The sequence below is a fragment of the Oenanthe melanoleuca genome, chromosome 6 (genome assembly GCF_029582105.1).
Source record: "Oenanthe melanoleuca isolate GR-GAL-2019-014 chromosome 6, OMel1.0, whole genome shotgun sequence".
Lineage (NCBI taxonomy): Eukaryota > Metazoa > Chordata > Aves > Passeriformes > Muscicapidae > Oenanthe > Oenanthe melanoleuca.
This window is the reverse complement of record NC_079340.1, coordinates 8,650,469-8,670,264: the sequence shown is the minus strand read 5'-3', so window position 1 is coordinate 8,670,264 and position 19,796 is coordinate 8,650,469. Positions and strand designations below refer to the sequence as shown.

The 19,796-nt window shown below is 38.2% G+C and overlaps 1 protein-coding gene across 4 annotated transcripts in view; it reads left to right on the top strand.

Moving 5' to 3' along the window:
- The window catches only part of WAPL (WAPL cohesin release factor), an 88,583-nt gene that overhangs the window by 51,281 nt on the left and 17,506 nt on the right, over window positions 1–19,796 (top strand). For 3 of the 4 annotated variants that reach the window (XM_056495637.1, XM_056495636.1, XM_056495638.1), the window contains exons 5-8: window positions 10,304–10,399; window positions 13,401–13,553; window positions 13,804–13,940; window positions 15,896–16,007. In XM_056495637.1, coding sequence (XP_056351612.1) covers window positions 10,304–10,399; window positions 13,401–13,553; window positions 13,804–13,940; window positions 15,896–16,007 — 498 coding nt within the window. The remainder of the gene's footprint in view (window positions 1–10,303; window positions 10,400–13,400; window positions 13,554–13,803; window positions 13,941–15,895; window positions 16,008–19,796) is intronic. The other variant, XM_056495639.1, reaches the window with a different exon arrangement.

The following is a 19,796-nucleotide window of genomic DNA, read 5'->3' as shown; positions in this document are numbered from 1 at the left end:
TAGATAGAGTTACAAATCATACTTGAAAGGTATGGGAGCCTTTCAGCTTGAGGAGCCTGGGAGGGGAGCAGAAACTATAATCTTTCTGTTGCTGTTCTTCAGGGCTGCTGAGGCATGTGGGAAGACTTAGAGCTGCATGAAGGAGACAGAGGAGGTAGAACAGAAAAAAAGTACTGACTCTCAAGTTGGCACAAGTGGAAGCAGGCTCAGTCTTAATATTTTCTCAAAGTACCATGAAATTTCAATTAGATGAGTACTTCATCAGGATTTTTTTTCCCTATGCCTTAGAGTAGGTGAATTTTAGAAACAAGTCTCTTGAAATTAGTTTCTTAGATGCTGATATATTTTGCACTGAGTATATTTCATAAAGCTTCCATGCTACTATGGAATGTAATTTTAGCACCTATAAAATACTGACATTTTCTTGGGAGTCTGCAATGTGTTTTTTATGATTGGTAAGATGAGGAAGAAAGTGCTCACTGTATGGTCAGTCTGCATTGGTGATTCATGGACTACTGATCAAACCGAAAACTAACCTGAAGGCTAATTCATTGCTTGATGACTTCTGACTCCAGTTAAAATGGGAGTATTTCAATTAAATATTCACTTTTGCATGAATATTTACTGTTGTTAAATTAATTGAAGCTTGCTTAAATTTTTTTCTTACTCTTACACTGCTATGCTTGGAGAAATATCTTTAAATTCACTTGTTGAAATCTTAGCTATAGAAAACCTGCCTGGCTTGTGACTATGTACACATTCCAACATGTACTCAGTGAATGGGGACACATCAGTGGGCTTTTTCTTCCCCTCTTGTTGTGCACACATTGGCTTGTACAGGAAAGCTGTGGAAAAACCTCTTTGCCATTAACTTGATGTTCATGGTGTTTCCTTTGGCCCTTTCAAATACTGGACCACAGAGTTTCCTGTGTGTGCTGGTTTTGGCTGGAATAGAGTTAATTTTCTTTAGAGGAGCTCTTACAGGGCTGTTCTGGGTTTGTGCTGAGAGCGCTATTGGTAGTGCTAGGATGTTTTTTGTTATTGCTGAGCAGCACTTACAGAGGGAGTCAAGGCCTTTTCTGCTCCTCATCCCACCCTGCCAGCCAGGAGACTGGGGGTACACAGGGAGGTTTGGAGGGGACAGCAGTTTGCAGTGACCTAAGGGATATTCCATACCATATGGCATTGTGCTCAGCCATGCAAAAATCTGGAGAAGGAGGAAGGGAGGACACCTTTAGAGTGATGGCCTTTGTCTTCCCAAGTAGCTGTTATGCCAGATGGAGCCTTGATTTCCTGGGAATGAACAACTGCATGCCCATATGAAGTGGTGAATAAATTCCTTCTTCTGTTTTGCATGCATTCATGGCTTTTGCTTTCCCTCTGTAATTCATGCCTTTATCTCTGTGTTTTCTCACTTCCACCCTTTGCATTCTCCCCCATCCCACTGGGGATGAGTAAGCAAGGAAATGGGTGGGGCTTAGTTGCCAGCTGGGGTTAAATCACAGCAGTCCTTTTTGGCAGCTGACATGATGCTTAATGGGTTTGAGATAGTGACAGATTCGACTGGGATGTGCTAGATCAAACTGATAACTGTTAGTGCATTTTAGCTGTTAATTGACAGGTGTCTGCCTGCAATGAGGCCCCCTTGCCTTTCTGTGTGGCATGGCATTTGGCTTTCACTAACTACTTTTAAGGTACTGTCACAGTTTAGTATACTTTAGTACATTAAAGTGGCATTGCTTGAAAGTTCCTCCACTAGTGTGGACTGCATTTGCTAGGAAAAGCTGAGATCTTGGATTATGCAACAAAAAAACTCCAGTCCCAAACCCAGCAAAGCCCCATCTACTGTAAGGACTGGTTTTATCTGAAGCAGGCAAAAAATACTAACAGAAGCATGTGCTTATGCTGTTTTTGCTCTTACTCTCAACCAGCTCCCTCCTTTTTCCATGTGCCTTCAGTTTCCCAATGTTGTGTATTGCTATAAAAATAACTCACTGAAAGGGAAACATTTAACATGAATCTTAGTCCAGTTCACTGGGAAACTCTAAACTATTATATCTACTCAGTTGAGGGGATCCAAGAAGAGACATTAAGTCATCTTAACCTGGCTAAGTCAACATTGCAACTGAGAAATGCTCACTAAACACAGCAGTGTTAGCAGGATTATGTGCACCACTTTGATCAAGTGACAGTAGTAGGGTTAGTCATGACAGTAGTGTCCAATATGTGAATGAAAGCAATCCTGAATTCAGACATGGCTTAGCCCACAGACTGCTGCTGAACTTTGTATCCAAGAGAAAACCTGAGCCTGTCATAACCCTGTAACTATTGCTTTTCATGTTTTAGTCAAGTTTAAGAATAACTTCTGTACCCAACAAAGAAATATTTGCAAGGTTTCCAAGTATGGTCTTTGGACAGGTAAGTTGGAAAGGCATGTTAAATCAATGTTGTGTAAAGAGCACTTATTTCCAATTACCAAATGCTGAACCAGGAAGAAGTTGTCTTTTTTTCTTCTGTGTGATTTCAGTCTGATCTGCAACTAGTCCTTAGTTCATTATTTAAATGCATCTTTCTTGTCCTATAGGCAGGGTTTTTTTCCATGAGGAGGTCAGTTTCATCATGGAAAATAACATACTCCTTTTATAAGGTCAGAAACTGTCAATACCTGGAAAAAACCCTTGCGTATGAGCCTTTGTTTCTAATAGCATTTGTTGTAATACATGTTTTAAGGATATAAGAGATCTTTTACAGTTTGATGGGAGCTTTCTCCACTGCTGACTGGAAAGGGCTATCAATACCAGTTTGAAACAAATGCTGGTTCTTAGTAAACTAGAAATTCAAGAGGAAAATCTTATACCTGGTCTTTAAAAGTATTTTGAAATTGAAGAAGTACGAACCCGTGCCTGCTCTGGGCTGGCTGAGTAATCTCAGGGCTAATGTGACAATGACGCGTGCGTGGGAGGGGACAGAAACTAGGCTGCTCTGTGGTCTGTAGTTTTCCACTTCGCTTGTGTTACACTTTGCAGTAGATGTTTATCAAAGGCATCCTGCGAGTAACGTTTCTGTTTGCTGGCCTGCAAACAAATCAGCGTTTCCCCAAATCAGGTTTTTAAAGAGTTTTCTTTGTTCTTTAATTTTTAAGTTTTAGAGTATGTGAACATTAGTCTATCTTGAGTGCACAAATCTATGTGATTTTGCTCAATTACTTTTCCATAATTTATTTCAAATAAATAGTCCTGAAAAAGCAGCAGAGGAATCATAATTTTGCTATCAGCCCTTTCTATACATATAATGGTAGGATCAGAGTAGGCTGGCCGGGGCTTATTTTAAAAAGAACTGCTTGTCTTCATCTTGCATAACCTTTAGGTGAAGTGTGTCCTACTCTAAGGATGAATAGTTGTAATAAAGCAATTTTTTCAGTGGTAATAAACTGCAGATAACTATGCACATTGAGCTACTCTTTGTATCCTAATTTAGAGAGTCAAAATTGCTTTTTTTTGAGAGGAAAGATTATTAGTTGGCATAAGCTGTTTTGACTCTGTGGAGGAGTCAAGCTGAATTTGGGCAGCTGAAATATTCTTTGACCCCTCAGTTGAGCACTAAACCCTGTCTGTCTGTCAGCAGGCTGACAAATACAGGGCAGAGGTGACAACCTGTGGCAGCCTCTTGCTGCTTCTGCAGTGCATTCCTTTCATTTGCTGGTTGGTGCTTCTGGAGAATTGGCTGCCTGGTCCTGAACTGGTTTTTGTGGGGAGTTTTTTTCCTAGTATGTTTTGTTTGAATGATAAACAAGAGATGAGCTGTTATAAGTGCCAGCCAGTTATAATTAACTTGTATATTTTGATATTGCTGGAGTAAAAATATTTAAAAAAAAAAAAATTAAATATGATAAAAGGCGAGAATAAATCTGTTCAGTAGCTGATTGTTAGAAACCAAAGCCTCATATTGACACTGTTATTTCACCTAACATTTGCAAAACCAAATTCTTCTATAACCATCTTTATTTAATCCAAGTGCTTCCAAGTGCTTACCATTTAGGGACTTTTAAAATTATTATTAATGTTAATAGACCAAAACCAATTCTTAATGTGTGAGCTAGTAAGCAGAACACTAGTCAGGACTGGCAGGTTTTTAGATTAGTCATCTAAATTGAAGAGTGTGGTAGCTGCTGTAATTTTACTGAATTGAGTTGTTATTTAGCATCTCAAAGCCATCTTGGAGTGAAAGCAAATGCCAGGATTTGGTCTCCTTACTTTAAGATAATCATTTGATGCTGATCAAAATTATTTTCTTCTCATTCCTTCATGATAAACTGTGGTGAAGAGGGTGTTCTGGAAGATGCCAAGCTGGGATCCTTGCACCTGGTAAAACTCCTTCCTCAAGCTTCCTTCATATGAAGCTGTTGGGTAGAACTGTGGTAGCAGCATTCTTGGAAATGCCTGTTTTCTAGGTTGGGTCAACAGAGACGTTGGCAGCCTTGTCTGAGAAGAGTAGAGATGCAAAGTGAATGTAACAGTCTAAGTCCTCATAGAGGCACGAGGAACAAATGAAAAATAAGCATGGAAATCCTTCTCCCCCTGTGCGTACTAGGCTTTTCACAGAGTAGAAGAATCAAGCTGAATGAAAAACATTTAATGTCATGGTGGAAAAATGGCATTTTATACTTCCAGTTCCTACTGGTGTTAGCTCTAAGGCAAGAAGCAAGGATTGATTAAAGTATTTTTGAAACTAGATTCTTTCTCTCATCCTCACATTCCCTGCAAAAAACCACACCACACATCAGTTTTGTAGTTCCAGTAATTAACTTAATGTTTTAGTAATTTGGCAATGCCGGGTAGTTGTGTAGGATAAATGTTACATTGCACAAGGTCTCAGTCCTGTAGGAAGTCCTAAAATGGGAAAAAGCTCTCAAAGGGATAAAAGTATACCAGTTTCATTTGCCAGTGGGAGCTTGATTTATATGCAGATAAATATGCAAAATTGTCTTCACAGCTCCTATGGACTGTATGAGCATGGCTGCTTCACTCAGCTCCATCTGTGACTTGATGAGCATTCGAAAATTGCACCATGAGATGTGAGCATGTCCTGAGAGGGAAGTTGGTAGTGCCAGTGTCCTTGTCAGACATATTTCAAAGTTTTTTCTTGGAATTAGCTTTATTTTGATCTGATGTTGGCAATGCCTTGTAACAGGTGGCATGGGGTAGGTGCTCTCTGGAGGTGCAGCTGAAGTTTGGTTGTATTGGGAAGTGGTCAGGTCAGCATCCTCAGACTCAGTGATGTAAACTCCAGAGCTATGACTGAGGATATCTGGGAGATTTATTTGAACACTGTTTTTTACTGACCCAAATGGAAATGTTTCTGTGGGTATACACACACCCCAGCCATACAACCTCTGGAATTTCATTGCAGTTACAATTTTGGAAGGCTTTCCTGTTAGTAGATTGATACACTTTGGGTAGATTAGGATTAACAGAAGGAGGGGAGGGGAAATGTGTCTGTGTTTGCCTGCTTCTCTCTGCCTTTTGCAACTGAGAGAGCAGAAAATTTTTGTGGGAATCGTGCTGTGAAGTGCTTGTGCCAGGGTGTTCCTTGAAGTGCAGGTTTTTCTCTTCTCTTGAGCAAAGCATTATGTTTCCAGTATTGTGGTGATATATCTAAACTATTGTACCCTGTCCCTTTTAATTAGATTTAATAAAGGTTTCAGGTCAAACTAGTGACCATAACCATATGGCTTCTGCTTCGGAGCTGACCTTTGAATACACTCAGCATAAGCAGCGTACAGAACATCATTGGCTATTTCTATTAATGAATCTCATTTATCAGTTTGTCCTGTTTCTTAAGTTCTGTTTTAATGTTTCACTTGGATGTTGGACCCATCGTCTTGTTATGCCCTGTGGACCTCCTTTTGAGCTTTAAAAAAGAAAAAGTATTTTGCAGTTCTTCAGAAGTTTGATGCAAGAAAATCTTCAGTGGCATTTCTTCCCCTGCTCCTTGTGTTGTCTGATAATCTTAAAGCTTGTCTGACTAACAGCTTGTAGTTTTCTGACTATGCATGTGCATAATGTGTTTTGTGTTTAAATGGAATAGCACCTCACAATTAAGTGATCCATGCAGTGGTTTATTTGCACTAATCTGCTACTTTGATCCAAATAATGGAGATGCAGCTCAGATTTTGAGCACTGCAAAAATTACTTGGTGCTGGTTTTAAACTGCTGTCTTATCTGGAGTTCAAATTAACTTTGTTTCTGTTCTAAAGCATGGCTGAGCCTATGCTGTATTGATACTTCATCTTCCTGTTTTGAAGTGTGATTTCTTTTTCATTGCTCTCAGTGATGTTTGTTCCTTTCCGTTTTCAAAAGAAACAGTCCACTTTGAATATTTCTGTGCTGCATAACTTGCTTGTCACCTTTTTCTTGTTCAAAGTGAGACATGCAGGACAGGATAGTACTCTTAATGATGATGAATACAGAATGGTAACTCATATTTTGTTTATTGGGGATTTTTTTGTAACTTGTTGTTTTGACAAGCACCTGGCATATGGTATTGCTGAAAGCATTTCAGGTATAAATGATTCATTTATCAGGATAACTCCAGAACATTTTTAACAGATTTCTTCTGCCATTGTCTTCTATCTTGGAAAGCATTCTTGCCTCCCAATAGATGTTCTTTCTTGTTTTGCTAGTATTTTCTGTGTGACTCATGTCCCTGGCTCTTATTTTCTGCTGTTCTTACATCTGTGAATGGTGGGCAGTGCTGCCTCAGTATGTACAGAGTGCCAGCTCTTGAAAATTTCAGTTTTGACGCTTTCAGGGGTGAGAGGTAAAGCTTGACCCATAGTTCGTGCCATTTGGAGATGATCTTTTATAAAAGAGACAGCTCTGTGCATTTTGTAAAATCCCTGACATTAGTTCTGGTTTTCTATCTGCACTCACCCTCCCAGAACCACATGCAGAGTCCCACAGTACCATATGCCTTATACCCACCCTGGAATATTTGCATTCTTTTAGGCATATGTCTCTATGTAAGCAGCTGTCAGTTCTAGATGTTGGAAAAAGGAAACTTCTCTGCTATTCAGCAGAAGCTCTTACAGTTGATTAATATTGCAGAACTTATTTGCCTTAAGAACACAGAATTCAAAGGAATTATGTACTTCCATCTATTCCAAGTCAGTCTTGAGAGAAGGAATTATTAAAGAAAAGTTTGCGCTATTTGAATAGTTGCAAGGTCTTCTTGTCTTCAAGAGAAAGTTTCTTTAATTATTGGTGCTTAAATATCAGTGTTGCTTGTTCAGGGAGGCTTGTTATCACAAGCATTTTAGTTGCCTTAAACACCCCTAAACCAACCAAAGCAACCTCTTTGCTTGTGATCAAGCCCTTCTGAAAAATGTTTCTTCACTAGCATTCATTTGATCTTTGAACTTTTCCTGGCTTCAGTTCTGTCACACAGTAATCCAAATCAAGTCCACACAGTGCTCACTGGTTGGTCAGTATTGGCACAGTTTCTTCACACTTGTTCTGTGCTGCAAGGGAAAATGGGAAGGTTGCTTTAAGAGGTGGTTGGAAAGGAGGGATGTGTTTGCTGTATTGAAGTCCACAGGAATTGTAAGAGAGGCTCCAAACTCTCTGCATTAATGTGTTAGAACTGATTAGAACAAATTTCTTCAGAAAGTGGTGTTGGATTTTTGTAGGTGTGTTTTGGTGGACCAGCTGTGTGTGCAGGCAGTGTGTGACTGACCAGATAGCAGGTGGTAAGGTGTCTAAGAAAATACTGCTGGGAAGGTATGGAATCATAGGCCAATCACTTGTTTAGATCTTTTTTGATTTGAAGTGGAAGATACTACTAGGAATGGTGCTAAAACTAACCTTCCGTAGGTATTTGGGATTTTAAGGATTACTACTTCCAGCTGCACATCAGGCTCTGTTACAAGAGTGCTATTAAATGCAGATGTCCTCGTTTCTCAGAGCAGGCATTTATTGGTGGCATTACTTGTTTTCTTATGTAAAATGTGGCCTTTTTTTCTCGATTGCACTAGTAACGGTTAAGTTGTAAAGTGCCATGTCACAAAACACTTCGGGATGCCCTAGCTTTTGATTTAGTAAGAGATTAAGGGAAATCAGGGAAGAAAAGCCCATTTTTGACTGTTAAACAAAAAACACGCCATCTTTGGAAGCCTGTGAGCCCTGAGTATTTAGAAGGAATTTGCTTTTATCTGTTTGCCCTGTTGAACTCTTTCCTACGCATCAGCTGTTGCTCTTCTGAGGGAAGCACAGTAACGCTGTGCGGCCCCTTTGGTTGCACTGCCGCAGCTGTTTGTGTGCTTGTTGTAACTCCCTCCCCACTGAATGTGCTTCCTGTGGGCTGGGCCTCCTTGCCCTGTGTGTGTGTGCACGGCAGAGGTGATGGATTTGGAAAAGCCAAGGAGACTGCAGGTGCTTCCATGGTGTGGTCAGGAAGGGAGTGGCCCAGGTGCTGCCTGACTGGCTCTGCTGCCCCTGTGCCTGCCAGGGGCTGTGTTTGGCTCCTGGTGGAGCACAAGGCCTGAAGGAAAAGGAACGCACAGGTGGGGCACAGGCAGGGAATTCACCCCAAACTGGTCTGGTTCTATAAAATGCTGTACCATGCAGGTTACTTGACAGAGTGTATTACTTCCTTGAATGATCCTGTATACCAGGATGGTGCACTCATAAACTTATACCTTCTCTTCCTAATCTTAAATATGCACTGAGATGAAGTGTGGAGCAATTGTGAGCAATTCAAGAAACAGAAACACTCAGTGGTTCTTTTCCATTGCAGATATCTGTGAAATTGTATCCTTCCTAATTTAAAAAAAATAAAATCTCTGTTGGTAAATTGTCCTTTCTTTGTTCATTGCAGACCCTAAGTCAGATTCCAGGCAAGTATTTTCTGCTCAGAAAGGTATAGGAGAAAAGAGAGTTAACATCTGAGCTGTTTTCTAACCTTTCATCAAATAGGGATCCATATGATACTTTCTTCTGTTTGTGGACCCAGATGTCCTCTTACAACTGCAGTATCCTGATCATGAAACTGGTTCCTCAGTTAAACTTCTTGAGCTGAACAGATATTGTTAAAGGAGCTTCCTTGCAAAACTGATGAAACAATAATAACTACTGTATACATGTTGATGAATGGTACATGAGCACTGCTTTAGGAACATAATTTAGCAATCCAAGTTTCTCATGACCACATCAAAGCACACTCTGGGGGGAAGAGGCTTTTGTCTTGTCTGGAGACTGGAATGGTTTAGTGCTTTTGGGCTCTGAAAACTTAGCTAAGGCTTTCATTCTGTGAATATGCCTTGAAATTTTGTTCAGTTGGGCTTTCTCTTGTGAAGAACAGAAGGATGAAGTACAGGGTTTTACTCGGCAGCAATGCAGAAACACTTGGCTTAGAGAATTGGCTTTCTAGCTTCTGACATGGCAGAATCTTGTTGTCCCTGGCTGGTCCTAAAGATTGCCACATGTAGCCTCTCTGTGGGCTTGAGCTGTATTTGGGTTAAATAATTGATACATTATATTTTGACAGAAAATGTTTATTTGAAATTATTTTTTCACATTTCAAATGTGCTGTGAAGAAGCAGATACTGACAGAGTTTACTTGATACATGGCACAGGGGGAAATTGTGAAAATTGTAATGCTGTATTAGTCTAGAAACAACATTATGCAAGTGGCTTGGTAAATGCAAATGCTAGAAATAGAATTCTGTCTTTGCTTCCTCTAAGGAGTATGTTATGTTTCCCAAAAATTCCAGGACAGTAAATTTTGATGCATTTTGATTTGCCTTGACACATTTTTGAGCAAGACTATAAAAAATACTTCTTAATTTATTAATATGGATTAAGGCATTTTGTTTGAGTGTTTTAATTCCTCCTAGCATCAAAGTCTATATGAGTTCTGCATTTTGATTCCAAACCAGTCATATTTCTACTGACATAGTGTTTGCTAACATGTTTTTTCCCTCTGAGCTGTCAGTTTTTGTCTATAGGAAGGTTGCAAACCTTTTGCCTTTGAATAAATTTAAGAGATGGGACAACTGAAAAATTCTTTAAATACATACATATCATGTCTTTTGCCATTTGAGTGGGTCTGTATGTCTTTAAAACCATCAGATGCTTCAAAGTCTGCCTGATTTTTCCCATACATGTGATACTGAGAACTCGTGTTGTTGGGAATTCAGCAGGGAAAATGAGGCTTGTTTGGCTACAGGATTGCTACAGTAATTTTTGAAGTGTATAGTGAATACTGGTAATTTACTTAAGAAATAACATTTATTTTTATCTTTTAGTCTCCCACAAAAGCAGTGTATAATGCTAGACACTGGAACCAGCCAGAATCAGAGGCTCTGCCAGCACCACCAGCTTTGAAAACTCCCAGTGTCCCAGTAAGTAGACTGTTGGTTTTTTATCAAGTTTACTATATCTCCTTCCAAGATTCAGTGATCTTTATTTAAACAAAAACAAAACAAAACAAAACAAAAAAAAAAAAAAAACAAAACAAAAAGACCCCACAAGTTTTTGCTATCTAGTAATGTCACAGTAATTCAGAACGAAGTCCACTTTCTGATGTGAGACACTGGAATTTGATAGAAAAGAAATTGTTAGTGGAAATACTGTAGAATAGGATCTTTCATATCGCTTCAATATAGTAAAAAAAAAAATACTTCAGGTTATGTTCCCCAATCTGCTGAAGTTAAGCTTTCTACCAATGGACTCCGTTTCATTTTCTGAAAGAACTCCCAGGATTAACTTACTTATGAACACAGAAGTCAGCAAATTGCTGATGGAAAAGGAAAAACTTGAAAAGACCTGTTTCATTTGTTTTTCCTTTCTAGTGGGCTAGTGCTGACTGCTGACTTGAGTCTTTAGATACTATGAAAGAAATACCATTTTCTGTGTACAGTCATAAATGCTAATACGAACACTTTGGATATAAAAAAGCAGACCAGAAGTGAAAACAGTCCTTGAAGTTGTTTGTCCAAAAGTCTGGTGTTTTGAGACTCAAAGCAATTGTTTTTTTAACTCTTTTTGAGGCTCTGAGAATCCAGGGTTTTTGGCTTATATTTGTAGAAGTTGTTACTGATTGTGCTAACAGAGCATTGTACATTGTCAATAAATGTAATTTCATTTGGTGCCTTGCTGATAGTAGTGGCCTGAGAACAGAAAATCAGAAAGTAGATATTTTTGCACTGATAAGTCTCCAGCTTTTGTTGTTGTCATCAGTTTGTAGTTTATTTTTTGTTTCTTTCCTTTTTTTAATTCTACCCCTGTTTGTGGTATTCTGGTTCTTCTTCCACTTTGATTTGTGGTTGTTTTTGGTTGCCTCCTCACAGTATTTTGAACAGCCTTCTTTGGATGTTAACTGCACTTCCTGGAAAATACAGATAACTGATTTAAAAACAGCCATTTCCACTGAAGTCTGAGGAGAGAGCAGAAATTTCAGCCTTGGGTTTTTCCTAAATACTTTTCTCATTTTAAATTATGTACCTTTGAAGTGAAGGTTTTGTTGCTTACTGAATCTCTTGGTAATAATTTTTGTGAAGTACTGTGGTAGCTGACTTAAGGGCAGATTTTGTGTGAGTCTTGTCAGACAGACTTTGATATGGCTTTTTTAAGCTAGGGAAATGTCTGTTCCATTCATTCAGACAGTCACTCTTGTTTTCTGTCAGACTTCCACTTTGTATGTGGAACCATTAGAATATTAATTCAGGAATGTGGTAGAGCTTTGGCTGAACAAACCACTGAAGGGAATTTGTATCTGCTGTTCATGTTATGATGTGCATCTGAAGTTGCTTCAGATGCGGTTTTTAATCTTGATTTACATGTGTGTAATACTTCAGAGTTACAAGGTAAATGAGCCTTGATCCAAATGTTAGTTCCTGCACTTATGATCCTGCCTCTTTAATTTCTGTAGAAATTTTTCACCTGAAGGTTGGGAGAAATCTGTCTTAGGTTTATGGTGAGAAATTCACAGTATGCAAACTGCTTATGCCAAGTACTGTCTTAGGACCCTTCCAAGCGCCCTTGGAGTTTGATTTGAAGGGGCAGGTATTAACCAAGACTTGGATGAGATCCTTCAGTGGCTCTCCTGTGTTCACAGACTGATAAGATCAATTCTCCGGTGTGTGCTTTAAACCGGTTTTTCAGGGTGGTTTATTACCATTTTGCCACTGGTGCTTTAAGTGGGTGAATACTGAAATGGAGCAGTGATAGAGGTGGAATGTAAAGAGTACTTCAGTAATATAGCAGCTTCTTTTGGCTTTTATTTTAATTTTGTCTGTCAGTGGACAGTGCACAAGAAGGCTTTCTCTCCAGCTTTCCCCTGGAGTAACAGGTCATGCATCTTCTATGCCTGCATATTAGTTCTATTTTTTCAGTCATACTTTTAAATTATTCTCATTTTTCTGTGTAAGGAAGCTAAGTACATGGTGTTACTGAGAGATTGAGGGTGAGTAAATGCCCATTGGCATTGGCACATTTAGAATTTGGCATTTGGAGACCTTTTTCCAAATGCCATATTTGCTGTAGTTTGTCTTCATATCAGATTTTGTGCCAAAGAAGTAATCTGAAGATAAGCTGCACTTCAACTTGTAGTAGCCTCAAACTAATACGGTAAAGTTGAAGAGAAACCTGTAATACTTGCCTGAGTTGTCTGGAAACCTGTCAGTAGTTTTTCTAGACCTAACATCAAGTTCTCTACTCCCTGTAGAACAGGTTTTTCTGTATTTTGTGCTATGGTATTATGCTCCTAAAATATTTAAGAGCACAAATTAGAGAATACTAAGAGTGTGCTCTTGCTGGAGAGGCCTTCTCTGTGCCTCTCATTGCTCTGTGTGGCTTTTGTTGTGTCCTGGTGGTCTCCTGCCTCCAGGCCAGGCAGAGTTTGGAGTGTGAGGCTGGAGGGCTGGGCAGGAGTGCAGTGTCCTCTGGCAGGCAGGGCCAGAACAGCTGGCACCGAGCTCTGCTGTGGCTGTGCTCGGATCCAGAGCCGGGCGCTTCCCAAGGGCTCCACAGTGCAGCCAGCGTGGGCATTCCTGGAAGCTCCAGTGCAGAGGGGTAACAAAAACTGCTTGCAAACACTGAATTTGGTTGGTTTACTTACCCTAAAGCTTAAGGAACTGATATAAAGGGTATTTTATTCTTCTGCTGGTTTTAGTTTCAGAATTCTACTGGAGCTTTCCTGATACTTGGAAATGGGGTTTTTTTGTATTTAAGGAGTAGACACATTGTCACACAGCTTAGGTACATCTTGGTAGTGCAGGGCAAAGACTAAATACTCCCAAAATGTGAGTTTGACTATTGCACACCTGTACTGTTTCCTGATGTATTTAGTATATGTTTTCATGCTCAAAACATCTGCCCATTTTAGCACTTTCTTATTAATAGGTAAGGCTATCTTCAAAGGAGGCAATTCATAAAGATGATGGAGTTTTTAAGGCTCCTGCACCACCTCCCAAAGTGATAAAAACTGTGACAATACCTACTCAGCCCTATCAAGAGATAGTAACTGCATTGAAATGTAGGAAAGAAGACAAAGAAGTAAGTATTCTTAAAAAATTTTTAAGATAAAGAATTACTAGTAATCCTAACTACTGAAGGAACAGTGTCAAAACACAATTTGGCTTTCCTATTAAAAAATAATACTTTTATCTAAATAGTTGAATGGCCTTTATTAACATCTTAATGTTTCCTTGCACTTAAAACTGAATAGATTTTCTAACTGTACTTGTTAAGATTATTATCAATCCCAAGAACAACTTATTTAGGTCAAAATATTTGTCTTTTCCAGTTATACACTGTTGTTCAGCATGTAAAGCACTTCAATGATGTAGTGGAATTTGGTGAAAATCAAGAGTTCACAGATGATATTGAGTACTTGCTAAGTGGATTGAAGAGCAATCAGCCCCTAAACACACGTTGCCTTAGGTAAGACATCTTAATACAAAACGTGGAACCTATATTTAAAAGAGATACTGAATTAAATATGCATCACAGAAGTGATCATGCTTTAAAATGTCATTGACATTTACCCGGCACTTCTACCATGAAGAAAAAAATTTGAAAATAATAATTAAGATTGTATATTTTGAATAATCATAAGCAGTATGGCGATGAAGATGAAACAGTAAATTGTGCAGTAAAAGACATCTTTGACACACTTGTTATCCTTGCTGTAAATTTAAAAAATACCTTCTGATAACTTGTTTGTTTAGTGCATCTTGTGTGATATCTGTTCTGTTTTTAATGCAAATTCAGTTCTAAAATAAAATCCCTAAGACTGCAGAGTCTGATGAAAATCTAGAACTGAGGTAATAGTGAGATGTTGTTTAACTTCAACTGCCTGTTCTTTATCTTTTGAGAAATAACATAACTGACACCCACTAGGCCTCAATATTAGTTGGGAAGTTCTTAACTTTTCTTGGATTACTCTTAATATTCAAGTTACACATTATTGTGAAGTTGGCATCAAAAATGTTAACCTTGCTTTGAAAAAGTTTGTGACTTGATAGTAGTGTCAATTGCTTGGACATGAAAGTTAATTGTAATAATATTAAATAAAGTAACCATGCAAGGATATTTTATAGACCTAAATTTTCCTTTCTGTTCAGTAAAACAAAAATAGTAGAGAAATAAAAACTTGAATCCACAGAGAGAGATGATGGCAGTGCTTTATTTGTGATTTGTCTGTGGCTGAGAAAAAGCTTTGTATGCCTCTGAGACAGCTACTTTAAAATTTTTTGTTCCTCAGAAGTTAGCAATTGATGTTGTTGCTTGAGTATAAGTACAAGAACTCTATCACCCAGTTTGTTTATATACCATTATAAGAATAAATTACTACTGTAATGATAGTTTGGAGTATTTTTCATATGAGTGCTTCTTATTTGCTCATGTGGCAAACTCAGATTTTAAACTAATTCTTCACAAATTTATGTAATGGAATGTAACTTATTTAAACAGAACAAAAAATTTCAGTTAACAAAAAAAAGAAAAAAAGGAAATCAATGTGTAATGATAGGAGTAGATGTAAAAGACTCAAACAGGTAAGCTCTAACTGTTGCTGTTGTGATTGGAGACAGAAAGACCACTTGTTCTTTTAAACATCTTACTGTGTGAATTTCTTACAGGCAGATTCCTCAGCAGTCATGGAAGACTTGATTACAGAATCACTCCCACATTAGTGCACGTTTAAAAGCAATATATTTTTAGCAGTTGTTAATGTTGCACTGTGCTAGAAATGGCAGACAGCTTATTGAGAAAGCTGAGGGAAAGCTGCCATTTTAAAAATAAACTCTTATGCTGATCAGTGATTAATTGATACATTTGTCAGATCTTTTCTGAAATCTATAGTGTTTCTATCAATCATAAATACAGCAATAAATATAAAAAAAAGTTTTGTGTATAAGTAATGTTAGGCATTAGTGAGACTAGTCAGTTAATTAGATAACCATTAGATAGCAATGGAAGCTAACATTTACAGTTTCTCATGATGCCTTGGTCCATAATGAGCTCTCCCATGTTTCTAAATCAGAGCTTCATTCTTAATCCATGGCATTTGACTTTCAATTTAATTACTGGAAATTTTCAGATTTTTTTTTTTTTTTAAGAGGCAAATTCAGGCTTCTTTTTAAAATCTTGGTTTTAGCCAAGCTTAAACTAAAGCAGACATAGTTTGGTGCTGGTAAGCAACTTGAATAAAGCACTGCTCACCAATCACTGTTCACCAGTTGCAAACCTGCCTTACACAAATTTCAGCAAAATCATTCCAACAGTTTGCAGGGTCTGAGGCACGTGGTCAGTCTTGTGTTGAAGAGTTGTTTATGTGCTGTTCTTGTTAAGTGTGGTCATTTCAGTCATTCTAACGCAGAGTTAATTTTCTGCAGTGTAATCAGCTTGGCGACCAAGTGCGCCATGCCCAGCTTCCGAATGCATCTGAGAGCGCACGGGATGGTAGCCATGGTTTTCAAAACGCTGGATGATTCCCAGCACCATCAGGTACGGGTACATGGAGTGTTTCACTGACGTTTGACAGTGAGATCTGTCTTTTGTTCAAGGTCAGGCATCCAGTATAGTGTGTACTGATGTGTGTATATGTTTATATCTTTATATATATAGTGTAGTGTATCTAATGGTGCCTCTGGGATCAGTAGCTCCATTTTAGGAAGCATTCATTAGTGGCATAAAAAATTAGAGCACCTGTGTTCCACTGACAAATTCCTTATTCCACTGTTCACGTGCTTCTGGGTTTGGAAATTCTTTTTTAAAAAACTAGGGATTTTGTAAAAATGGACTGTGCTTTGGATTGCTATTTTATTTATTCATTCTCTTATGCTTTTAAAGAGTTTTATTGTTATATATATATTGGATATTGTATATATATTGTATATGTAGATTGTTTTGAATGTTTTCAAATACACTTGAAAGGAATCCTTTCTCCTTATATTTAGAGGTGGCTGTAAGTGCTTGTCTCTAGACTTGCTTGTATGGGAATTACCACCTCTTCTGTAGCTGTTGTTGGGATTTTTTCATGTCTTGTGCTTGTCTCCTCGAGCACTGCTGTAATTGCAGTTTTAGGATGCCCTGGGCGTATATAATGTTCTGTTGGATTCTAGGAAAGGTAATTTCATCTATTTATGGTAACATGACCTGAGAGTTAAACTGAAGCAGTTTTGTTTTTCTTCTTTTTGATGTTACCTCTGTGAGGTATCCCTTGAAATATTTTTACAAAAGCTGAAAAGATGAGATTTTACTTGAAATGGGTAGTAGATATGTATATCAGTCAGGTTTATAATTTTCTGTAAAACCTTTAGAAGAATGACATACAATGCAGAATGCAGCTTTGTACCCACAGAAACAGACATTTCAGAGATGGTATTTGACATCTTACTGTGGGTGGGGGAAAAAAAGCTGTAATTTTAAGTAACTGATTTAGAATGATAGCTTATTTCCCATCTCCCTCAAAAATTAGCAGTGGCTAACTGTAAAACATAGGCACCAGGTTCAATGAGTTCATTATTTTGTGAGCTGTCAAAATAGCGCCAAGTGATACTAGAAATAAATGAAGTACAGTCACTCTATTCAGGACAGTTGCCACTTCTGAGTGGTGGGAGATCAGCAGAGGGCAGCTACAGTTCCCTGGAAAATGTACAAGCTTACTGGGTGTATTTTTGGCCATCTTTTAACAGTTACCATTATTCCTTCATTTTCAAAAGAACTAGCACATACAGTTCAAAAGGAAATTGCATGCTATTATTAGTCAGCACTAACAAAAAGCATTGATTATATTCACTATTTCCAGTATATTTGATGAAATGCTCCCTTTTGTCAAAGAAAAAATTGATAGTTAATGTCTGAATATTGTTACGGTGCATTCTTGGTACAGGCTTTACAGTATTGTGAAATTACTGATTTATCAAGCTACTCTTGATAAATGCTAATGGATATGCCCTAACTACTGACAGTATGTGCTTCAACACAGTCATCTCTGGATGAGTCTATAATACCCTTTCATTCACTAATTATTTCACTGAATTTTTTTTACCAAATTAATAGAAGTTTTGCCACTAAATATCAGTTCAAAGTAACTGAAGAATAATTAATTGCACTTGGCTTTGCATGCATGGCCCAAATCCCTGTAAGATAAATAAAGACTGAGCTAAAAATGCACAATTTGGTGAATATTTTCTTAAAGTGTTTTGAAGATGGGAAAACTGCCACAATGACGTTGTTAATGGACACAAATATGAACTTATACTGCATTCATTGTTCTGATGGAATAGAATAGACTGAGTGTGTAGGGGACTCTTAGCATTTCCATAAGGAGTATAAAGTAGCAGTTGCATACTGGCAGTTGGCATTTTTTGAACCAGCAGGGAAAACAAAATACCAGCTATCTCACAGAACTTTACCCAAAAATAACCACATGAAAATTACTTTTTCCACCAAATTTTTCTTACGGACTTGTATTTAAGCTTAAGTTTTTAATTGACTTTGTCTCTTCAGTGGTGCTCTTTAAAGGTTTTGAAGCATTATTAATTTTTAAAATAAAAACTGTATTTCCATTCTAGCTGTCAGAAGTTAAGCACAGAAATATGGTTTTATAATGTCTTCAGCATGAGAATAACTTTTTAAAAGATAAAAGTGCATTATATGTAGTGCTGAACCCTAGAAAATAACCATCTGTTCCCACAAGCTGAAGTATAAATAGAACAAGCAAGAGAAGACAAGGATGAGAGTGGGTGTAAATGGTCTGCCATTTTGGGAGTGTATGTTCAAACCAGGATGTTTTCCTGAATTCTGTAGAAGTATGGAGTGCAAATCCATAATTAGATACACCATGAAATTTCTGTCTAGAGCAAATTCTATTTATTTTACTTTTTTCTCTTCTCTGCATTTATTTGGAAGCAGAATGTGTTTTACACATCTTGAGGAATAGAATGGGATGGGGGAAGCTCACCCAAAAAAATCACTCTTCTGCTTCAGTCTAAGGGTGGCATTTGATTCTTTGGTTGGGTTTTTTGTTCTCTTAGAAGACTAATCAAAAATGAGTTGTACCAACAATTTTCCCCTCATTCCAAGCTCAGAATTGTATATATGGTAGGGCATGAGATAGCTTTCAGGCAGCATGGTTAATGAAAGACTTAGAGAACATCAGAGCAAAATGTAGAATTGTTTTATTGAAGATGAAGCCTATAGGGACTAGGAGGAACCAGCTTTACAAAACCTGTATCACTGGTATGGAGCTAAAGCAGGCTCACATGGGAGGTCCCTACTTTTGTACCATCACTGTTTTCCTGTCGCACACCAGCATTCGGAGGCTTATTGGGCTGAATCCCTCTGTGTATGTGCTGTGGCAGGAACCTGGCCCTTGTTACACACAGCCAGTCCATTCTTTTTGCTTTTCCAGCAGCCCTCCTGCAGCCTGAAACCTCCTGCATCATGTCTTGGTCATCTGATCACATCTAAATATCTTGAAACCTGGGTGGCTGTTCTGAGGGGAAATCTTGGCAGAGCTGACGCAGAGGGAAAAAAAAGCCATTGCTCCCTTCATAATGGAAAGCTGTTTGGGTTGAAAAGTAGGGAACCTGAAGCAGATAAGGGTTTGGTACAGAGGTTTACAGATGAATGTGATTGCCTTTACCAGACTCTGGAGTGTCTGTAAACCATTTGTGAGTAATGATCTAAGAACAGTCTCTGACTTTTTGAAATGGTTAAAAATAATGGCAGCCCAGATAATAAATTCAGCACTTTCCTGTTGTTAACTGCTGCATACTTTCTGGTTTATAGAAACTCCCTTGGGACATTGTCCTTTTTTTTTTTAAATCAGAAAATTCACCTAGATAATGCTGGTCATTAAAATATAGTTCTTCTTAGATGTTCAAGTCCTACATTGGCTGAACAATGATTGGCTAACCTTTGGTTCCTCTGGAATGTGTGCTCTCCTGTGTCCTGTTTTAATCACTGCCATTCTGGAACAGCCCAGTTCTTCAAGGAACCTGACTTGTACAGTTTAAGCCAGCTGCAAGTAAATGAAGAGTAAACAATTTCTGTAATTAAAATGATAAAATTGCAAGGCTTATTGGAGAAAGTTGATGAAAATCAAGGGTAATCAATGTTTACCCTCTACAGACAGGTCACATAGATGCTTTCTGCCTTATATCTGGCATGGCTGGAGCCATGATAAAAGGCTGGGGTAGCGAGGCTCACAGCTAGGAGTTTGTTGTGGATTTTTTTAACAACCCTGTCTTCGTGTATTCATGAAAGATGTAGATTTGGAAACCATTG